The sequence below is a fragment of the Oncorhynchus mykiss genome, chromosome 26, assembly GCF_057628025.1.
Source record: "Oncorhynchus mykiss isolate SJ-2025 chromosome 26, ASM5762802v1, whole genome shotgun sequence".
NCBI lineage: Eukaryota > Metazoa > Chordata > Actinopteri > Salmoniformes > Salmonidae > Oncorhynchus > Oncorhynchus mykiss.
Window position 1 is genome coordinate 15613189 of NC_143047.1, and position 20447 is coordinate 15633635.

The 20447-nt window shown below is 44.1% G+C and overlaps 1 protein-coding gene across 4 annotated transcripts in view; it reads right to left on the reverse strand.

Annotated features, from left to right (window-relative positions):
• Positions 1-5971: 5971 nt before the first annotated feature.
• Positions 5972-20447, reverse strand: part of LOC110506455 (SH2 domain-containing adapter protein F) — a 114849-nt gene continuing 100373 nt past the window's right edge. For all 4 annotated transcript variants that reach the window (XM_021586075.3, XM_036964017.2, XM_021586072.3 and 1 more), the window contains 3 exons: positions 15033-15210; positions 14699-14818; positions 5972-7705 (listed from right to left, as the gene is read on the reverse strand). In XM_021586075.3, coding sequence (XP_021441750.1) covers positions 7519-7705; positions 14699-14818; positions 15033-15210 — 485 coding nt within the window. In that variant the 3' untranslated portion in view covers positions 5972-7518. The remainder of the gene's footprint in view (positions 7706-14698; positions 14819-15032; positions 15211-20447) is intronic.

Sequence of the window (20447 nt, forward strand, 5' to 3'; positions counted from 1 at the left end):
CAGTAATGGTAGAGGATTGTTGAATAGAAATGGTTTATTCTGCTGGTCGTTGCCATGTCAGACCTATCCTCTTAACTGCAGCATCACATCCTCAAACCTCCAACAATATACTGTCACAACATCCAGGGAAGTTGCCATGGAGACTCATTTATCTGATTCAGATGGGGATATGTAATCACATTGCACATCTTCACAGTTTGCTGTCATTGCACTACGTTTAGGTTACACACATTCTTTCGCTTTATTTTCTCCACTCGGAGGACAACGCAAAGACGCTTTCCTCGTCTGCCCCCTGACATCAAAATGGAGGTGAAAGAAGGTGCTGTCCAGACAGATTTGTTCAGTCACACTATACACCTGTGGCTGTATAGTGACCTCTCTCTCCCTTCTGTCCATGCAGACAGGCTTGTGTGGGACCTAGGAGGATGAGGGTGAAAATAGGGTGTTATTTGTGGATGAAGGCATTGTCTTGGCTGGGTAGGAAACGGCACTTAATCGGGTGAGTAACTAATGTTTGACTAAAACAGTAGAGGGACAGAATAAATGCAGGGAAATAGGGGAGGACAGTCATTCCTCCCATCCTTTCTCTCCCCATTACCCCTGTCCCCCAGAGTCTTAGGTCATTATAGCTCCTCTTCTCTCATGTATTCTGCTCCTCTGTGAATGCCCGACTATATGCAGACTGCAGACACAGCGACTCAACCCAGGTTCATAGCTGGTTCACATGGCCCCGAAGAAAATTACCTTTCATGAGTACAGCAGCTCCAAGCTCTGCACCACTCTGCTCCAGCTCTCTTTCATCTAAACCACTGTTACGACAACATAGTTGGTTGGAAGAAGCTGTAATTCAAAAAGAAGGACAATAAATTACATAGAGACTGTTGGCTGGGTGTTTCTGAGTATAGTGGCCTTGCTATGCAGCAGACAGAACTATCCACATTGTCCAACACGACATTGACCTGTAGATTCAGGGGATGGATTAGGACAGTCCTACTTAATTATACTGTATGTCTACACAGTGCAAAACTCTTTGCATCCATAATAGACCATTTAAAGCAGAGTAAAAGCTAAATTAATCTAACTGCCAGAGACTGCAGAATAATAACAGGTTTCACTTCGGGTCACCTCACACGTGTCAGAAGGGAACTGGAGGAGAGTTGCTTTATTGTCTCCCCATTTTGTTTTTGTCTTTTTAAACGATGCAGTTCATGTGTTATTAGCATCAAGTCTGTTTACCTGAGATTGCTTTCTGCCAGGCATGACTGGGCTGAATATGAAATTAGTTGGTGATGGACAAGGGCCATTTTTTCTATCCATCTGTGGAATGGATGCATTGCTGCTTTCAAGCCATGTCTTTCAGGCCTGTGGGTGCTCTTTTGTCCACCAAAGGACACTTTGAGGCATTTACTCTCAGGTGTTTTAACCCTTGGTGGGCGTTTTAACCCTGGGAGAGGGTGATATCGCAGCAGTGGGAGAAAGGTTAGAAATGATGCATCTCTCCAGAGCAGTAGAAAGGACCACCATGGAGATGCTGTGTGGTAGAGAACGATAAGAGTGTCTGAATAAGATTTATACGTTAATCTAAACAAAACAGCAATACCCTGAATCACCTTGGGTGGATTCTCAGGAGAGTATATTAACACACTCCTGTTCAGGTATCAACTAATTAGTTCATTGCAGATTTATGTCGACCTTGTGTGGGGAAAATATTTCTCCACATTTTCACTAAAGAGGTAGAAGTGGATCACACATTCCCTGCCTTATCCTTATTGCTTTTGGTTGTCGGTGGTAACATCCATCTGTCTGCCCTCTGTCTCTTCATACAAGCTGTATGTAATAGAAAACACTGTAGACTTTATAGGCCAGCTTGGCTCCATTGTGAGGCTCTGAAAGGATGTTTACACATTGATCTAGCCCCACCTAACAACAGGAGGCAACAGGAGAAGAGCTGGGGAGAGGAGCACGCTAACGAACACGGATTCCTTTTCAGGAGCAGAAAGAGCATCAAAGCCATGTGGCCTGAATCCCAAGGCCGTCTGGTCTGCTTGTTAAAGCCACGCCCGTGTGTTTAAATGAAGGATTCTCTAGCACCATCACACACCATCACAGCCCAGGGTGTGTTCTCTGTAATCTCAACCGCTGTTCTCTGTCTCTCAGAGCTTACCTGTAGTCGTTTATTAATTCATGAATTAAGTATGCTCTCGAAGAAAGACGCTAGAGACCGACTCAGACCGTGTTTGGCTTATACAGCAATTAATACATTTCCTCTGTACAGATCTTGGGTCAGTTAATTAAATCACTATAATATCATCACGGCCGGACGGTGTGCAGTGAGAACAGGGTTGGGATTGTGTGGTGGAGCAGATGACCATTCACTACTAGGTCGACATCAGTGCCTTTATCCTCTCTTACTATTCTTTCAATACCCCGTCTGTGAATCAACCAACAGAGAGTAGCGCTATGGCACTTACCATTGAATAGACCCGTACCATGGTAACTGGTAACCACAACGGTATGGAGTTAAAAACATCTTTTGGATTATCATTTTTTTTTGTAACATGTTTGTTGCAGCATCAAGAAAGAGCCAACAGACAAGAGGGTTTTGGACTCATAAACTCTACTTTATTTAGGTTGAAACTTGATGCCTCTATGTCCCCATACAATACATTCAGTATATACATTTGGCGATGAGGGACTGTACAGATATGTTAAAGTAGTGCATACATACAAGGGAAGAAAATGTACACAAAAGCACTAAAATCACAGAGTAAGTCAATGGCTGATGGCAATGCGCACACACAACACAACACTTCTCTGAGGGTGAGAAGGACTATTTCAGGTTCCCACAGACATAAAGTGAACAGTGAGTCTGCTGATTGAGACAAAGCCCCTTCTTTGCCTTCCAGAGTCCCCTCCCTTCCTCCTTCTAGCCAGGCGAGGGGTCTTCCTCTGGGCAGTGTGGACAACGTACGTGGGACCTTGCCTACAGTAACATGCGTCTGTCAGCAGCACTGACTAAAGATCCTCCTCTTCTTCAAATGTTTCATCTCTACCACACAGGAACATTCTTAAGACATGTAGTGCAATCGGAAAGTATTCAGACCCCTTGACTTTTCCCACATTTTGTTACGTTACAGCCTTATTCTATTCTAAACTGGATTACACCCCCCCATCAATCTACACACCATACTCCATAACGACAACGCAAAAACAAGTTTAGACATTTATGCAAATGTATATATTTGTTTATATTGTTTGGTACCCTTCCCCAGATCTGTTCCTCAACACAATCCCTTCTTCGGAGCTCTACAGACAATTCCTTAGACCTCATGGCTTGTTTTTTTCTCTGACATGCACTGTCAACTGTGGGCCCTTATATAGACAGGTGTGTGTCTTTCCAAATCATGTCCAATCAATTGAATTTACCAGAGATGGACTCAAAGTTGTAGAAATATCTCAAGGATGATCAATGGAAACAGGATGTACCTGAGCTCAATTTTGAGTCTCATAGCAAAGAGTCTGAATACTTATGTAAATTAAATAAATAAAAATATGTATAAATAAAACTGTTTTTTTGCTTTGTCATTATGAGGTACTGTGTGTGGATTGATGTGTAAAAAAATATTTAACACATTTTAAAATAAGGCTGAAACAAACTATTTAAAAAGGGAAGGGGTCTGAATACTTTCAGAATGCACCGGACATATGTACATACATACATATATATACATATATATATATAGTACCAGTCAAAAGTTTGGACACACCTACTCATTCAAGGGTTTTTCTTTATTTTTACTATTTTCTACATTGTAGAATAATAGTGAAAAACATCAAAACTATGAAATAAAACATTTGGAATCATGTACTAACCAAAAAAGTAAATATATTTTATATTTGAGATTCTTCAAAGTAGCCACCCTTTGCCTTGATGACGGTTTGCACTCTTGGCATTCTCTCAACCAGCTTCATGAGGTCGTTACCTGGAATACATTTCAATTAACAGGTGTACCTTCTTAAAATTGTATTTGTGGAATGTATTTCCTTCTTAATGCATTTCAGCCAATCAGTTGTGTTGTGACAAGGTAGAGGTGGTATACAGAAGATAACCTTATTTGGTAAAAGCCCTTGTCCATATTATGGCAAGAATAGCTCAAATAAGCAAAAAGAAATTAAAGTCCATCATTACTTTAAGACATGAAGGTCAAGAACTTTGTACGTTTCTTCAAGTGCAGTCTTAAAAACCATCAAGCGCTATGATGAAACAGGCTCTCGTGAGGACCGCCACAGGAAAGGAAGGCCCAGAGTTACCTCTAATGAAGTTATCCTCTGCAGCAGAGGTAACTGCACCTCAGATTGGAGACCAAATAAATGCTTCATAGAGTTCAAGTAACAGACACATCTCAACATCAACTGTTCCGAGGAGACTGCGTGAATCAGGCCTTCATGGTCGAATTGCTGCAAAGAAACCACTAAAGGACACCAATAAGAAGAAGAGGCTTGTTTGGGCAAAGAAATACAAGCAATGGATATTAGACCGGTGGAAATCTGTACTTTGGTTTGATGAGTCAAAATGTTAGATTTTTGGTTCCACCCGCCGTGTCTTTGTGAGACGCAGAGTAGGTGAATGGATGATCTCTGCATGCATGGATTCCCACTGTGAAGCATGGAGGATGTGTTTTGGTGTGGGGATGCTTGCTGGTGACCCTGTCAGTGATTTATTTAGAATTCAAAGCACACAACCAGCATGTTTCCCACAGCATTCTGCAGCGATACTCCATTCCATCTGGTTTGTGCTTAGTGGGACGATCATTTGTTGTTCAACAGAACAATGACCCAAAATGACCCATCTCCAGTCTGTGTAAGGGCTATTTGACCAAGAAGGAGAGTGATGGAGTGCCGAATCACCCGACCTCAACCCAATTAAGATGGTTTGGGATGAGTTGGACCACAGAGTGAAGGAAAAGCAGCCAACAAATGCTCAGCATATGTGGGAACTCCTTCAAGGCTGTTGGAAAAGCATTCCTCATGAAGCTGGTTGAGAGAATGCCAAGAGTGTGCAAAGCTGTCATCAAGGCAAAGGGTGGCTACTTTGAAGAATCTAAAATCTATTTTGATTTGTTTAACACTTTTTTGGTTCCTACATGATTCCATATGTGTTATTTCATAGTTTTGATGTCTTCACTATTATTCTACAAAAAAAAAGAAAAAGAAAAAAAACACTTGAATGAGTAGATGTGTCCAAACTTTTGACTGGTACTATATATATATATATATATATATATATATATATATATATATATATATATATATATATATATATATATACACACATACATATGTCCGGTGCATTCTGAAAGTATTCAGACCCCTTCCCTTTTTACAGTTTATGTTTCAGCCTTATTTTAAAATGTGTTAAATATTTTTTTACACATCAATCCACACACAGTATATATATATATATACTTTAGAAGACTCGTGAGACCATAGGTCTACTGGTAAAATGCACATGGGGGTGTATAGTACTTCAGAGGTACTCCGGGCAGAGCAAAATTCAGTTGGTGGTTCATTATCTGAAAAAGGTTGGGAACCACTGCTGCTGTATGCAACCCTACTTTACTTGGTCCTTTAACTTACCAACATAATCAATTCACCTCCAGCAAACACCTGTATGATTCTCTTAATTCTTTGGAAATGCCAGTTGGAAAACAGCCTTAGACTTCCACATCCGCAATGATGCCACCTACTGGTTATGGGATTGCATAGCATGCTTCAGCACTCTCCTTGTAAACGATAAGATTAAAGGACACGTCAGTCCCTCTAGTTCAGGAGAGAAGTCAAACTCCAAGAACAAAGAGAGGCTTCAAGCAATGTCTCTAACCTCAAGGTCTGTACCAGAATAAGAGTCGTGTGGGTAGAGGATAGAACACAGAGACAATGGAGGAAATCAAGAGTGAACTGAATAAGAAACCAATTTTGAGATGTGTGTATTAAATAATTCGAACAAATAGAGGGGTTATGACAGACTGGAGGTCAGGGTTCATTTAGGAAAATTGAGTCCTCTGATTGGTCCATGGGGCTTCTACAGTCTTTATGTGAGGCTTGACAATCCCATTGGTCACGAGACACCATTACTCCTCAGTGTCTCAGTCAGGCCACCAGAGTCAGGCCACAGAGGCAGTTGGACACATGAAGCAGAACTGACTAAAACACAAAGTGAAGCACCACAGTATATGAGACCAGGTCCGGGGTATTTAAACTCTGGCCAAACACGATCACATGGCAGAGAATAGTGAGGGCTGGATGCCACGAGGCAGGCCTTCACAGAGAGGAGTAACACATCTGTAATAAGAAGAATTACCCCAGAATAAATTAGTCACAGAACAATCGTTGAAAGAAGCAGAACTCTAGAAATCAGCGGATCTAATCCGACTGATTCAACCCATGCATTATAAGGCATTAACCAAACATGTGTTACTGACATCACACAATTTCATAGTGACTATACATACAAATGCTGATCTGTAAAATGTAGTAAAAAAAAAAAAGAAACAAAAACATGTGACTGGTTTATGCAAAAACATATTCTTAAACCATAGATGCAATTTGTTGGGAATAGGAGTCTCATGGTGGGGGTTGGATCAATATCTGCAATCCCATTGTACCTATTGATCTGCAGATTCACGAATGAAATTGATTTTCTGAGGTAGACAATGCAGGCATATTCCATTCTACCCATGCAAAGATATTCTACGATGGGGGATTGGGAAGGTAATTTGGACCATTTTGAGACTAGGCGCCCATCTCTGGCTCATTTAGCCAATGGTGCTACTGCTGTGTAATATAGTAGTGATCCATCTATCAGTCTGCTGACTGTCAAACCAGAGCTGTGCTTACACTGTCCTACCAATGGGACACCCGTGGTGAAGGATATCAGAAATACAGTCCCGGGAATAGACAGAGACGTCAGTCTGCAGACCGTACAGCACTTAAACACTAAACTGTTGTTACACTGACTGGGAAAGTATTCACACAGGGCAGGTTTATTGAGTTTGCCAGCCACTGTAGAGTGCCCATATATAACCCCAATACATGAATTTGCCTTCCCTGCTTCCTTTATAAGGACATTACAATCTTTAGGTTCCTCTCACTAAACAAACATTACACTTTCAGCATAACATGGAGCCAAATCCAATATGAACAGGTCTTGTGTGGAAGAGATGGGTACAAAGTGGCACTGGGATCAGTGAAACAATGCTTGCAGATGATGTTTCAGTCAATGATGCAATGATAATGTTGTAGAAAATACAAACAAAAAGTTAATAGCAGGTCTGGGATCAGGTAGGTGATGACCGGTGAGCTGCATTATCCTCGTCATCCCTGCCTCCTCCGCCAACTTGAACTCTGTCCTTCAGACCAATCAAACAGAAGGAAATAGGCAGAGCGACAGGGTTTCCCAGGGGAGGTGGCAGGAGAGGGCATCTGACCCCTGTGTGACCTTTGGGGAAGGCCATGTCACTATAGTGTCCTGATGGCCACGGGGTAGAGCAGGGACATGTGCTCGGCCCCCTTGATGGGCAGCTTGCGGCTGGAGTAGAAGTGGATGATCTCGGGGACACTGTCGAAGGGACAGCTGTTCTGACCCAGGATGTACTTGTTCTCCTTCGTCCTTGACAGCTTCATGTGCATGAAGCCCTGGCTGCTCCTAGAGGGAGAGAGAAAACAATATCAGCTCTAAACATTGAGTGCTTTATCTCCCAGCGGTACAGTGACAGATCATTCCCAGGTGATGCAGTACAAGTCATATACTGTACACACTCCTATATACTGTAATTAGAGAGTGCTACTAGTCTAATGAGCAGCCAGGAAGAATCACTTAGGCTACACCAGTTAATAAATGCAGAGCAAATGAAAAGCTCCCTGGGCTGTGCTCCCTACAGTATTTCTAGGGCTGAGCCGGAGCCTTGGATGTGTGTGCTTTGCAGCTCTTAAGTAATCTCCTGCTCTGGAGCCTTGTCTTAATGAGAAATGTGGCTGTATAAAACCCATTATACTGCAGGGAGGATGGCAGTGACACAGGCCTTTTATCACATACAAGGAGAGGGAGAGGTCAAAGATAGAGAGGGAGAGAGAGAAGAGATCGAGAGAAAGAGAAAGAGAAAGAGAGAGAGAGAGAGAGAGAGAGAGAGAGAGAGAGAGAGAGAGAGAGAGAGGAAGAGGGACATGGTGAGGTAGAGGGGGAGAAAGAGAGAGAGGAAGATGGAGATAGTGAGGAAGAGGGGGAGAGGGGTGAAAGAGAGCGAGGTAGAGGGGGAGAAGGGCTAGAGGAAAAGTCCTCAGTAGACCATTTATCAGAAACCTTTTTTGCGACAAGTAGCCAAACACACAGCATCAGGTTAGTGTCAAGCACTGAGCACACACTGACTCATGGTCCCAGAGAATGTTTTTTCTTCTGTTTGCATTGTGCAATGCCCAAGATACTGCAGAATCAGCTCACCCGGAGGACTTACACAGTTAGGAAAAGTATATATACAATATTTAGCAGAGCAGGTGTCACCTCTCCTGTCAACAGAAATACAACTGTGGAATAACAGCCAGACAGTGATGGACTGCAATGACTTCCTGTTCCCATATGCGGGGAATGGCATTCAAAGATGGAAATATGTGTTCTAAGCCATTCTGTCTGTCTCTGTGTGTCTGTGTGTGTGTGTGTGCGCGTGTGTGCGTGTGCGTGCGTGCGTGTGCGTGTGGTGTGTGGTGTGTGTCCATTATCAGCAGAAAGCACAACTTGCTGGGCATCTTCCGTTATCTTATAATTGCATTTGAAAAGCCTGAAGTCATATTATCTCACTAAGACACCAACATAAACAAAGCCATGGAGAAAACACCAACATTAGGATCAAGGAGAAACTTAACAGGTTCAATTAAGGGACAATAACCATTAAAAATGACATTTCTCAAAACATCAGAGGCAAATACTTTTTGTAAGTCAAATCTTTCATCAGTCCATGAACCAAGAGATAAAACCCTAGTGTGACACGCTGAAACTAGTAAGGACCATGAAGGACAGTCAACAAGAAATCTCTCATGTCAACACACTGCTGCTGTACGACTGGCAAGTCACAGCCTTGACGTGTATAGTTGCTGCACTAAAAGTATAGTTAGAGAGGGGGAGGTAGAAGGAGAGAGGAGTCGGAGAGGGGGAGACAGAGACCGTAAAAGAAACGAGGGAGATTGAGAGGATCTAGCGTGCGGAGAGGTGGATGATCATTTTATAAGAGAGCTGAGGGAGAGGACTGCAGGGTTTCTCTGCTGCTATAAAAGTGAAGTAAATACAGCTAGTTTCAGCCTCCTCCATCACTGAGCCTGATCAGCCAGCCAGCTCCTCCAGTTGAATACATCTCTGTCATTACCAGGATGTTCATCAAATCAAAGTTTATTGGTTAGAGTAGATGAGGACAGATATCTCTAGTCACACAGCCTGTTCACTGCCTACATCCCAAATTACACCCTGTTTCCTATTTGGGATGTAGTCACTGTGTTGCTGCTTCTTAAGCTGGACCAGGAGAGGAGAGGCCACTCTGAAGGTAAAGTGAGTTTGATTCATCAACAGCTTGAGGAGACAGGCCTTGGGTTACACGAGCACACCACTTAAAAAGCTAAACACATCAATAGGAACATTTTAGAAATCCTCCTAAGATTTCCTTCCCCGTCAGCGTTTAGCTACGCTTATCGCGTTTCAGCTCCGTGGAGACTGAGACAACGGCGCAACAGACCACCGCTGTCTGATAACAGAAATGTAGGGCTATTTTTGACCAGACTGGGCATTTTGTGTTTGTTATCGTATCCTATTTAGTTGTGCGCTTTTTTATGGTCTAATCGGGATTCATTTCACTCTGGAGGTCTGATGTCCTGTTCACCGGGGTCTATGACTTTCACTTGAACCCGCTCATCCTTCAAGCAGAGAAATAGGCTGACAGCCATCATCGTTTATCTCAACCTCTCTACATATATTAGACTGCACCATGAATGATGCTTCAACGCAATAAATCCATGGCTTCAGAGAAGCCAAAACTCACCCAACAGAAGATAATGATCCAGAAAGAAAGCCTTGACCTTAAGAAGCATTGTGGGACAGGAATTGTCCTGAATAGCCACTCTTCCGGGTTTAATACGTACTGCGGCAGCCACAAACAGAGTGTGTCTGCCTGGAAGGATCACTAACATGATCAGGACATGACCACACCTGTTCCTCGTGGTTTAGATGGATTTTAAAAACAAGAATGTGGTTGGTGCTGCTCATTATAGGTCAACTATACTGTAAGAAACTGTGTTGTTGTCGTGTTTCATTTGGGAACCATTCCAGTTGTAGTAATATCCAAGAAGAATACATGCATTAATAAAACGCACTGAACTGTGCACTGAATCACGTACTCCATAACAAACTAGAAGAGCCCTCACTGGGAGATCCCGGTCTCTCACAAGAAAGACAAAGCGAGGACACTTTTCGGAGACATGTTTGCCTCTCCTGACATGAGTTCAACTGCCAACGCTGAGAGATTTTGTTGTTCTTTCTACAACTCCAAGGCTTTCTAGTTTCCCATGTGTTATAGCATCAACACATTTTGTTGCATAAATCTTTGTTTTCCTCTTTCAACGGTTTATTTTCTACCTCAGTCAGCCCGTAAAACCGGCTGTGTAAAACCCTCCCCTGGGGGGAGGAGGGGGAGCTAAGCCACTCAGAGACCAGTGAAAGGCTAAATGTGTTTTATGCACCTAAAAGAGCACTCATCTTCAGAGAGAGGAGGAGAGACAGAGACAAGGTACCCTCTCTCCCTGTCAAAAGGCTCTGGAGATTCACGGTCAGTGAAAGTCTGGGCCTTCATCAATGATGCAAAGCACAAACGTGCCGCCGATTTGGCCTCATGAATATTTCAGCAGCTCCAGTCATGGAGTATCTAAACACAGGGTCTCTAGCCTCTGCCACAGAGGTTTCAGCATCTTCCAACATATATGGCCTACACATTGGGTCTCAAGCCTCTGCCACAGAGGTTTCTAGGAAGCAGGAGGCTCCAACATGAGCAGACTGAACTCTGTATCACCCCCTCCCCACTGCCGAATCCATGAATCAACCCGCTGATTGTTTACTGGGTTGATCTGAATGACCCTACAGCCTCCTCTGTTTCCTACCAGTACTGCACAACAAACACAGTCATGCTGGCAGGACACAGGCACATGATCCACCACACACACCAGAGAGCTGTTTAGAAATATCTGCCTTCCTGCCTTTGCCCTCTGCCCTGGGTGGATGACATCTCCACTGATCTGTGCAGGAGGTCCAACAAAGAGAGTGTTGTAAACAGCCTTTTACACAACTATGATTTATGGTTCACAAGCACACAGACACGGAACAATTAATTCCATCACTCCTTTCTGGAACTGACACAATTAGTCCCATTATTGGTGGACATTGGTGGACCAAGACGCACTCAGAAGTCTATGTGTTTGAACTTTGAACATAGAGTCAATATGACTTTCTTCCACTGTGACTGGCCATGGAGCCAGCTGGATTGACAGGGTCAGAGGTTCAGTGCTGCTGGCTGAAAGGTCACAGTGCGTGGGCTGACTGAGAAGGACAGCTCCTGTTGGAGATCAACAACACTCCTCTCCTACACCCCCTTAGACACAGCATGGGATGTGTCACAGTGGCCTCCCAAGTGGCGCAGCAGTCTAAGGCACTGCATTTCAGTGCAAGAGGCATCACTACAGTCCCTGGTTTGAATCCGTACTGTATCACATCTGGCCTTGATTGGGAGTCTCATAGGGCGGGGCACAATATGCCCAGCGCCGGGTTTGGCCGTCATTGTAAATGACAATTTGTTCTTAACTGACTTGCCTAGTTAAATAAAGTCTCCCCAAACAACCCCAGCCCTGTCTGTCCAATAAGGCCTACCAGCCTACTGCACCAGACAGTCCAGCCAATGGCCCAGCACTGTCTGCCCAATCAAGCCCACCAGTCTAATTCCTTGTGTCCCCCCCCAGACAGGCCAGAGCAGAGTCCCAGAGCTCTGGTAATGAAATGAGCAGTCAGTCAGTGTGAGGAGCAGTGGAGCAGCTCTGGACAGTATCATCTCCTCCTGCCAGTAGAGATGAGCCTAAAGCTGACTGACGAGGAGCGTCCTCAGAACCAGGAACGGTTTCCCCCCCTGCTGCAATGTATCTAATCTATCACCGATGTGTGCTTTATTGTGAATAAGCAAAGAAAAAGCCAACGACAAGAGAGCACAAATGCCAGTTTGTATCTGAAGAAAGGTGACAATAATACTGTAGAACTGTCTTCCATAACTCAAGCAGTTATCCTCTCTGCAGCTCATATCAGAGGCACTTTCTCTGCCCCTGTGGTGAAATGGTTCTCAGCCAGGTATGGCTGTGTGCTCGGGAAATGGCAGCCCGCTGACACTCATCAGTTGGCTGGCTCCCTGCGGTCGTGTGAGCCCTCAGAGCCTCTGAGTGGATGGCATGTGACTGCCTTGCGGAGGTGAGTGCCAGCTGTGCAGCGAGACCCTTTAAGCTACCCTCCAGCCAAATGTCCGGCCAGACTAAACCAATCAGGGCCTGTCCCCTGGACTCTCCGCTGGCCAGGTCACAGTCAGGGGGCAGAGGTCAGCCAGGGGGGCATTATGAATTCAGTCCTGGGCAAGTCAGCAAATCAGAGCACCAGAGAGGTTACCTGGTGGAGGTGGGAGGGCATCATGTAGGAAGGACAGGGTTCTTAAAGGTGACATGTATAACCATACTGAAGAGACAGTCAGCAGGTAGGTAGGAGGTGAGGAAGACTCCTGGAGGCAGAATAATGGTGCTGTACTGTGTGTTGAACTGGCACTCTATCTATAGAACTCTACTCTATGATAACCCGTGAACACCCTCAGTGAAGTGTGTGTGTGTGTGTGTGTGTGTGTGTGTGTGTGTGTGTGTGTGTGTGTGTGTGTGTGTGTGTGTGTGTGTGTGTGTGTGTGTAAATTGTATATAGTGCCATCAGAAAGTATTCATGCCCCTTGACTTATTCCACATTTTGTCGTGTTACAGCCTAAATTCAAAATGGATTAAGGTGATTGTTTTCTCACCCATCTACACACAGAAACAAAAATAGTAGCAAAAATGTTAGCAAATGTATTGAAAATGAAATAACTCATTTACATAAAGTCAATACTTTGTAGAAGCAACTTCCATCTTTCCACTGATTTTCAATGGGATTCAAGTCTCGGCTTTGGCTGGGCCACTCAAGTACTTTCACATTCTTGTTCTGAAGCCATTCCAGCCTTGCTTTGGCTGTATACTTGCGGTCATTGTACTGTTGCAAAGGTCATTTGCACTCAGAAGCAGGCTCTCATCAAGGATTTGCCTGTATTTGGCTCCATTCATTGTTCCCTCTATCCTTACCAGTCTCCCATTCTCTGCCGCTGAATCGCATCCACATAGCATGATGCTGCCACCACCATGCTTCACAGTAGGGATGAGGTTAGACAGGTGATGTGCTGTGCCTTGTTTTCTCCAGACTTAGTGCTTTCCATTCAGGCCTAAGTGTCAGCATTTGTGGGTTCGATTACAGGCTCAAAATGGCCAGAAACAAAACTTTCTTCTGAAACTCGTCGGTCTATTCTTGTTCTGAGAAATGAAGGCTTTTCCATGCAATAAATTGCAAAGAAACTTAAGTACTCGTACAACGCTGTGTACTACTCCCTTCACAGAACAGCGCAAACTGACCCTATTCAGAATAGAAAGAGAAGTGGGAGGCCCCGGTGCACAACTGAGCAAGAGGACAAGTACATTAGTGTGTCTAGTTTGAGAAACAGACGCCTCACAAGTCCTCAACTGGCAGCTTCATTAAATAGCACCCGCAAAACACCAGTCTCAACATCAACAGTGAAGAGGCGACTCCGGGATGCTGGCCTTCTAGGCAGAGTTGCAAAGAAAAAGCCATATCTCAGACTGGCCAATAAAAAGAAAAGATTAAGATGGGCAAAATAACACAGACACTGGAAAGAGGAACTCTGCCTAGAAGGCCAGCATCCCGGAGTTGCCTCTTCACTGTTGATGTTGAGACTGGTGTTTTGCGGGTTCTATTTAATGAAGCTGCCAGTTGAGGAAAACAAGGACATTTCTAAGTGACCCCAAACTTTTGAATGGTAGTGTATGCCTCATCACAATTCGATCTCGGCGATCTATGGACATCTCTGACATGCACTGTCAACTGTGGGACCTTATATAGACAGGTGTGTTTCCTTCTAAATTATGTCCAAACCATTGAATTGGCCACAGGTGGACTCCAATCAAGTTGTAGCGACAGCTCTAGGACAATCAAAGGAAATTGGATGCACCTGAGCTCAATTTGCAGTGTCAGCACAGGGGTATGAATACTTCTGTAAATGAGATAGTTCTGTATTTCATTTTCAATAAGTTTGCAAAGCTTTTTAAAACATGTTTTCACTTTGTTAATATGGGGCATTATGTGGATTAAATCTAAATGGATGAAATCTATACAATAAATGTTGAATAACAACAAAATGTGGAATAAGTTAGAAAGCACTGCGGGTACTGGGTGCTGTATATTCTCCCGTGTGTGTGAGAGGGTGGGGTGTCATCAACTGTACACTGATTACTTGTGTGTAGTGGACAGTATGTATGGGAAGGGTCTTACTTGAGTGAGAGGGAGAAGTCGTTCTTGCTGGTCTCACTGTTCCTCACCAGGTAGCTGGCCTCCTTACACAGCCTCAGCAGAGACTCCGCATCCGTCCTGCTGATCGCTCCATGGTACCAGCTACAGGGTGGAGAGAAGAGGGAGGATAAAACAGAGCTTCAAATGGAGAAAGTGCCTGTTATCTAACGTCAAAAGACTATCAAATATCTCCACACAGCTCTACCTCAGAAGCACCAAAACAAAAAATACCAAATCCCTGGAGAGAATCACAGGAATAGAATTACTACTCATTATAATTCTGTGGATAGAAAGACAGTAGGGGAGGATGACTTACAATTGGCTCTCCAGGGACATGGAGGGGTCAATGCGTTCCCCCAGAGCAGCACTGCAGTGGTCCAGAGAGGTCATCTTGGTGTTGACCAGACAGCAACTGGAGTGGATGCGGGGCGGACGCCCTCCTTTACCCTCCCTGGTGGGCGACATTCTGGACTTCTCCGCCCCTTCAAACTGGACTGTAAGCAAATGAAGGAGACACCGCCAGATATGAGCATCACAATACAACAGCATCTCAATAGAGACATCCTGGAGACATTTCAAGTATCAGCCTTGGAACATTGAACACCCCGCCTTGTTTTTTGCAAATAGCTAAGGGATGGGCCTTCGAGTAATGTAACCCCTCAAATTCATAGACAGAGCTATGGATGCAAGTACAGACCACCCATGACATCAAAATTATAGTTTTAACAATGTTTTGAGGCTATTCGATGTTTGCCTACATTTATATTGTTTACAAAATGAGTAAAAACAAGCTGATATGAGTCTGATGAGGTATGACAGTTGAACTCAGCTCATGAGACATTTAGAAATGATATACTTCAAGAATCAATGGGTATATATCATTACTTTATAAGTCCAAAATGGATGTAGCAACTAAGGATTCTAGCTTTAACACACTGACCATTGAAGTCCATCTTGTGTTTCCTGTACTCGTCAATTGTAAGCAATTAAACTAAAGTGGCGTTGAGTTCAGAGAAGCACGTGTTCTAAATTTCAGGCATATCTGTGAAAAACAGAGCTGTTGTGACTTATTATTCATGATTCCTCCTGGTCTTTCCTGGCTTGTATGTGCTGTGCTGAAGTGAGACGTGTTAATGAGAGGAGACAACCATGCCTCAGTGTTTAAAACGCACACACCACGTCTTTGTACAACACATCCCTCTCAAGGACCTTCGCAGAGCGAGACAGAAATCAATCCAGCCACACTGTGCCAGACGGGAGGGAAAACACAACATGTACAAACTAGTCTAGGCTAATCACTGAGCCAGGCCTTGAAAAGTGCCAAGGTCACTAACTGTAGAATAGACAGGCTCCCTTGGAGGTGATCCATCTAAATAGTGACACGACCCTGACTAAACGCTAGAGGTCAGAGAGTTGCTTTTAGAACAATCAGAAACAAGGTACTCAATCTCCCTATTTACACAGTCTGATGTGAGATCAGAGCGTGGGAGGGGACCAGGAGTAGAAGTTGAAACCTCAGAACTTCCTGGTTGTGGTCAGCGGTTAAAGGTCAGAGACAGTGACACAGGAGAAAGGGGGTGGGGGGGGGGTTTACTCCACAGCTCATTCCTGTAGTTGATGTCACACCATCCTTTGGAAAGAGACCCATTTCCAGTTGCCTTGGCCTTGCTACCCCCCAGCAGTAAACTGAGGTCACCCTCCAAACATCAAAACACATTACCAGGGTCTGTCACTGCCAGAATGCTGAAGACCGCTTTAGGACTTCAAGAGGAGTGGAGCAACATCAAACGTTGAGCCTCTGATGGAAGCAGTTCATTTAGCATACTCTTAGTTGTGATTGCATGCCCCCCGCCACCACTCATCTCAAGGGCTAATCTCACTCCAGGCCTGGCTTTAATTTCACTGAGTGGACAGCTCCAGACAGACAGACAGACAGACAGACAGACAGACAAGAGCCACTGGAATCACAACATGTCGATGGGGAGGAATACGCTTGTCTAGTCTAGACCACACCTCCAGTCAAAGGATAGCGTTTCACTTTCTGTAAAGCTATTGTAACATTGAGAGTCCTTACAGTCCTTCCACCATTATACACTGAACAAAAGTATAAAATGAAACATGTAAAGTGTTGGTCCCATGTTTCATGAGCTGAAATAAAAGATCCCAGAAATGTTATACACGCACAAAAAGCTTATTTCTCTCAAATTTTGTGCACAAATTTGTTTATGTCACTGTTAGTTAGCATTTATCCTTTGCCAAGATAATCTAACCACCCGACAGGTGTGGCATATCAAGAAGCGGAATGAACCTCATGATCATTACACAGGTGCACCTTGTGCTGGGGACAATAAAAGGCCACTCTAACACAATGCCACAGATGTCTCAAGTTGAGGGAGCATGCAATTTGCATGTTGACTGCAATAATGTCCACCAGAGCTGTTTCCAGGGAATTGAATGTTAATTTCTCTACTATAAGTAGCTTCCAACGTCGTTTTAGAGAATTTGGCAGTACATCCAACTGGCCTCACAACCGCAGACCAAGTGTAACCACGCCAGTCTAGGACCTCCACATCTGGCTTCTTCACCTGCGGGATCGTCTGAGACCAGCCACCCGGACAGCTGATGAAACTGTGGGTTTGCACAACCAAAGAATTTCTGCACAAACTGTCAGAAACCGTCGCAGAGACGCTCATCCCGTCGTCCTCACCAGGGTCTTGATCTGACTGCAGTTCGGAGGCATAACAGACTTCAGTGGACAAATACTCATTCGATGGCCAATGGCGCGCTTCACGGCTGAATCCCGGTTTCAACTGTACCAGGCAGATGGCAGACATTTTGCTGATGTCAACGTTGTGAACAGAGTGCCCCATGAAGGCAGTGGCGTTATGGTATGGCCAGGTATAAGCTACTAACAACAAACACAAATTTACGGCAATTTGAATGCACAGAGATACCGTGACGAGATCCTGAGGCCCATTGTCGTGCCATTCATCTGCCGCCATCACCTCATGTTTCAGCATGATAATGCACGGCCCCATGTCAGAAAGATCTGTACACACTTCCTGGAAGCTGAAAATATCCCAGTTCTTCCATGGCCTGCATACTCACCAGACATGTCATCCATTGAGCATGTTTGGGTTGCTCTGTTCCCGCCATGTTTGGGATCTCAGTTCCCGCCAATATCCAGCAATTTTGCAATGCCATTGAAGAGGAGAGGGACAACATTCCATAGGCCAAAATTAACAGCCTGATCAACTCTATGCGAAGGAGATGTGTCGCGCTGCATGAGGCAAATGGTGGTCACACCAGTTACAGACTGGTTTTCTGATCCATCCTTTTTTTTAAGGCATCTTTGACTAACTGATGCATATCTGTATTCCCAGTCATGTGAAATCCATAGATTAGGCCTAAGGACATTATTTCATTTGACTGATTTCCTTATATAAACTGTAACTCAGTAACATCTTTGAAATTGTTGCATGTTGCATTTATATTTTTGTTCAGTGTATAATAACTCTTACGTGTATTAATACACGTAGATGTCTTCCAGTAAACAACTTAATGTAAATGCCTGACATGCACAACTAGAAGCATTTAACTGTCTTCCTGATGCTAAGCTCCATACTGAGCAGCAGAAACCTATTCTGAGCATCCCTGAAGCATGCACAGCATGTGCTTACTTACCACTGGCAAAGCTCAAGCACTTATGATCATGTTGTTCCACCACTGGCCACCAGGGGTTCCCCTTAACCTAATTTCTATTGTTCATGTGAATTGACATATCAGTACTTCTAATAAGCTAAGGCTGCATTTACACAGGCAGCCCAATTCTGAGGTTTTTCTGAATTAATTGCCAAAGGATATGACTGGTCAAAATACCATTTAATAGCAAAAATAAATAAAAATCTGAATTGGACTGCCTGTGTAAACACAGCCTTAGTGAAACATTGCTCTAAAGCGCAAACCAGTTCAATGGCTTGGTTATACAGAATGATAATGGTGTTTTTGCACTCTTCACTTTTTTTGCACTGATACATAATTGAGTCTGAAGATGACACACATTGTATAGTATAAACGAGGCCAAATGATTTGTTTTTACTACTCTCTGTTGTTCCATGGAGGATATATTCTCACACAAATGTCATCCGCTTCTGTAAACGGTACAAGTAGCTCTCTTTGTATATGTTTAAGGTATATGTGTATGTGTGTGAGATAGTGTTTCCATGGAGACTGACCGGGTGGGAAAAGATGCGTGTTTGCAACGTCCCACACCATGTCAGCCAAGACACAGCCAATCTGTAGCTCTGCAGCAAATCTTCCCCTGAGTATGTGCTTGCGTGTGTTTGTGTGCAATAATGTCAGAGAGAGAGAGAGAGAGCAGGAGAGGGACTGCTGTAGTCTATATATTTTGTTTCCTCTTTAATTAATAAAACAAAACCCTATCTCTATAAAAACAATGTCCCCTGTATCTCTGAACTATTGGAGACTACTGAGGGGAGGACGGCTCATAATAAATGGCCGGAACAGAGTAAATGGAACGGCATCAAATATCTGGAAACCGTGTGTTTGGTGTATCAGTCTTTACCACGAGCCGGTCCTCCCAATTAAGGTGCCACCAACCCCCTGTGCTCTGGGCGTATATGTGTATGTTGGTGTTGGATATGTGAGTGTGTGTTGTGAAAGGGAGAGTATTATCAGAACACGAGGAGTTCCCATGTGAGGAAACCTCTGTCACTTTCGGTCAGCTACCCGTCATCACCGTGGCAGACAGAACACGCTCTGATGCTATCAGCGATCACATACCAGTACATGACATTGGCAAATGTCTGTCTACATTCCAGGTCTATGAAGGAATATGAACCAGCACTAAAGTCTGTTATTAATGGCTTGATCGTGATAGTTTAGACTGACGTTCACCTGAGCCCTAGTCAGAGCTCTCAATTCCCCCTTTAATTATGCCTAATACTTTAATTCCTAAACACTCAAAACACCTCAATTAAACTCTGACATCTACAGTAACATCAGATCCACAAGGAACCCGCTCAATGTGATTAAATAATTGTTATTCTCTTGCTTTCGACTCCTCCACCTAGGCAGAGTGAATGGCAATCCTCCGTGGTGTTCACCACTTTATAGTCAGAACAGGCCCTTTTCAGAGGCAATGCACATTGCTTCAAAAGAGGCATTACTAAGGAGTGAACCACTAACAACAACAAAAAGCGACCATTTTATTTGTTTGAGTGTGAAGAGACCGTGTGTCTTCTATGATTGCCAACCGTCTCCCCCACAATAGCTGGAGCTGCAGTGGTATTATAGTTTGGCTGATTCCTGGTGATATTCAGCCCAAACTCATTCCCTTTCATTCTCCACCGCTCACACTCAGAACGGACAAGAGGAGGTTGAAGAGAGGATTGGCACACAGGTAACGAGCCCTGTGGGGCAGTTAGAGTGACTTACAAACACGCCGTTCTGTGTGTGCGTCTGCCAGCCTGTCTACACGACCTGTACTGTGGCATGTAAAGCAGAGCAAATGGAATCTCGGTATCAGATTGAACTGTCAGGCAGACGGTGATGGATGGTTGAAGGGCCCACCCTCTCCAGCCTTCCACCTATCTCTACAGGCTCCCAACAAAACACAGGCTGCAGGGCTGGAGGGAGGGGGATGGAGGTAGAGAGCAAGGGAGATGGAGAGAGGGAGCTGATTGGCTGGGACTTAGATAAACGCAGGCCA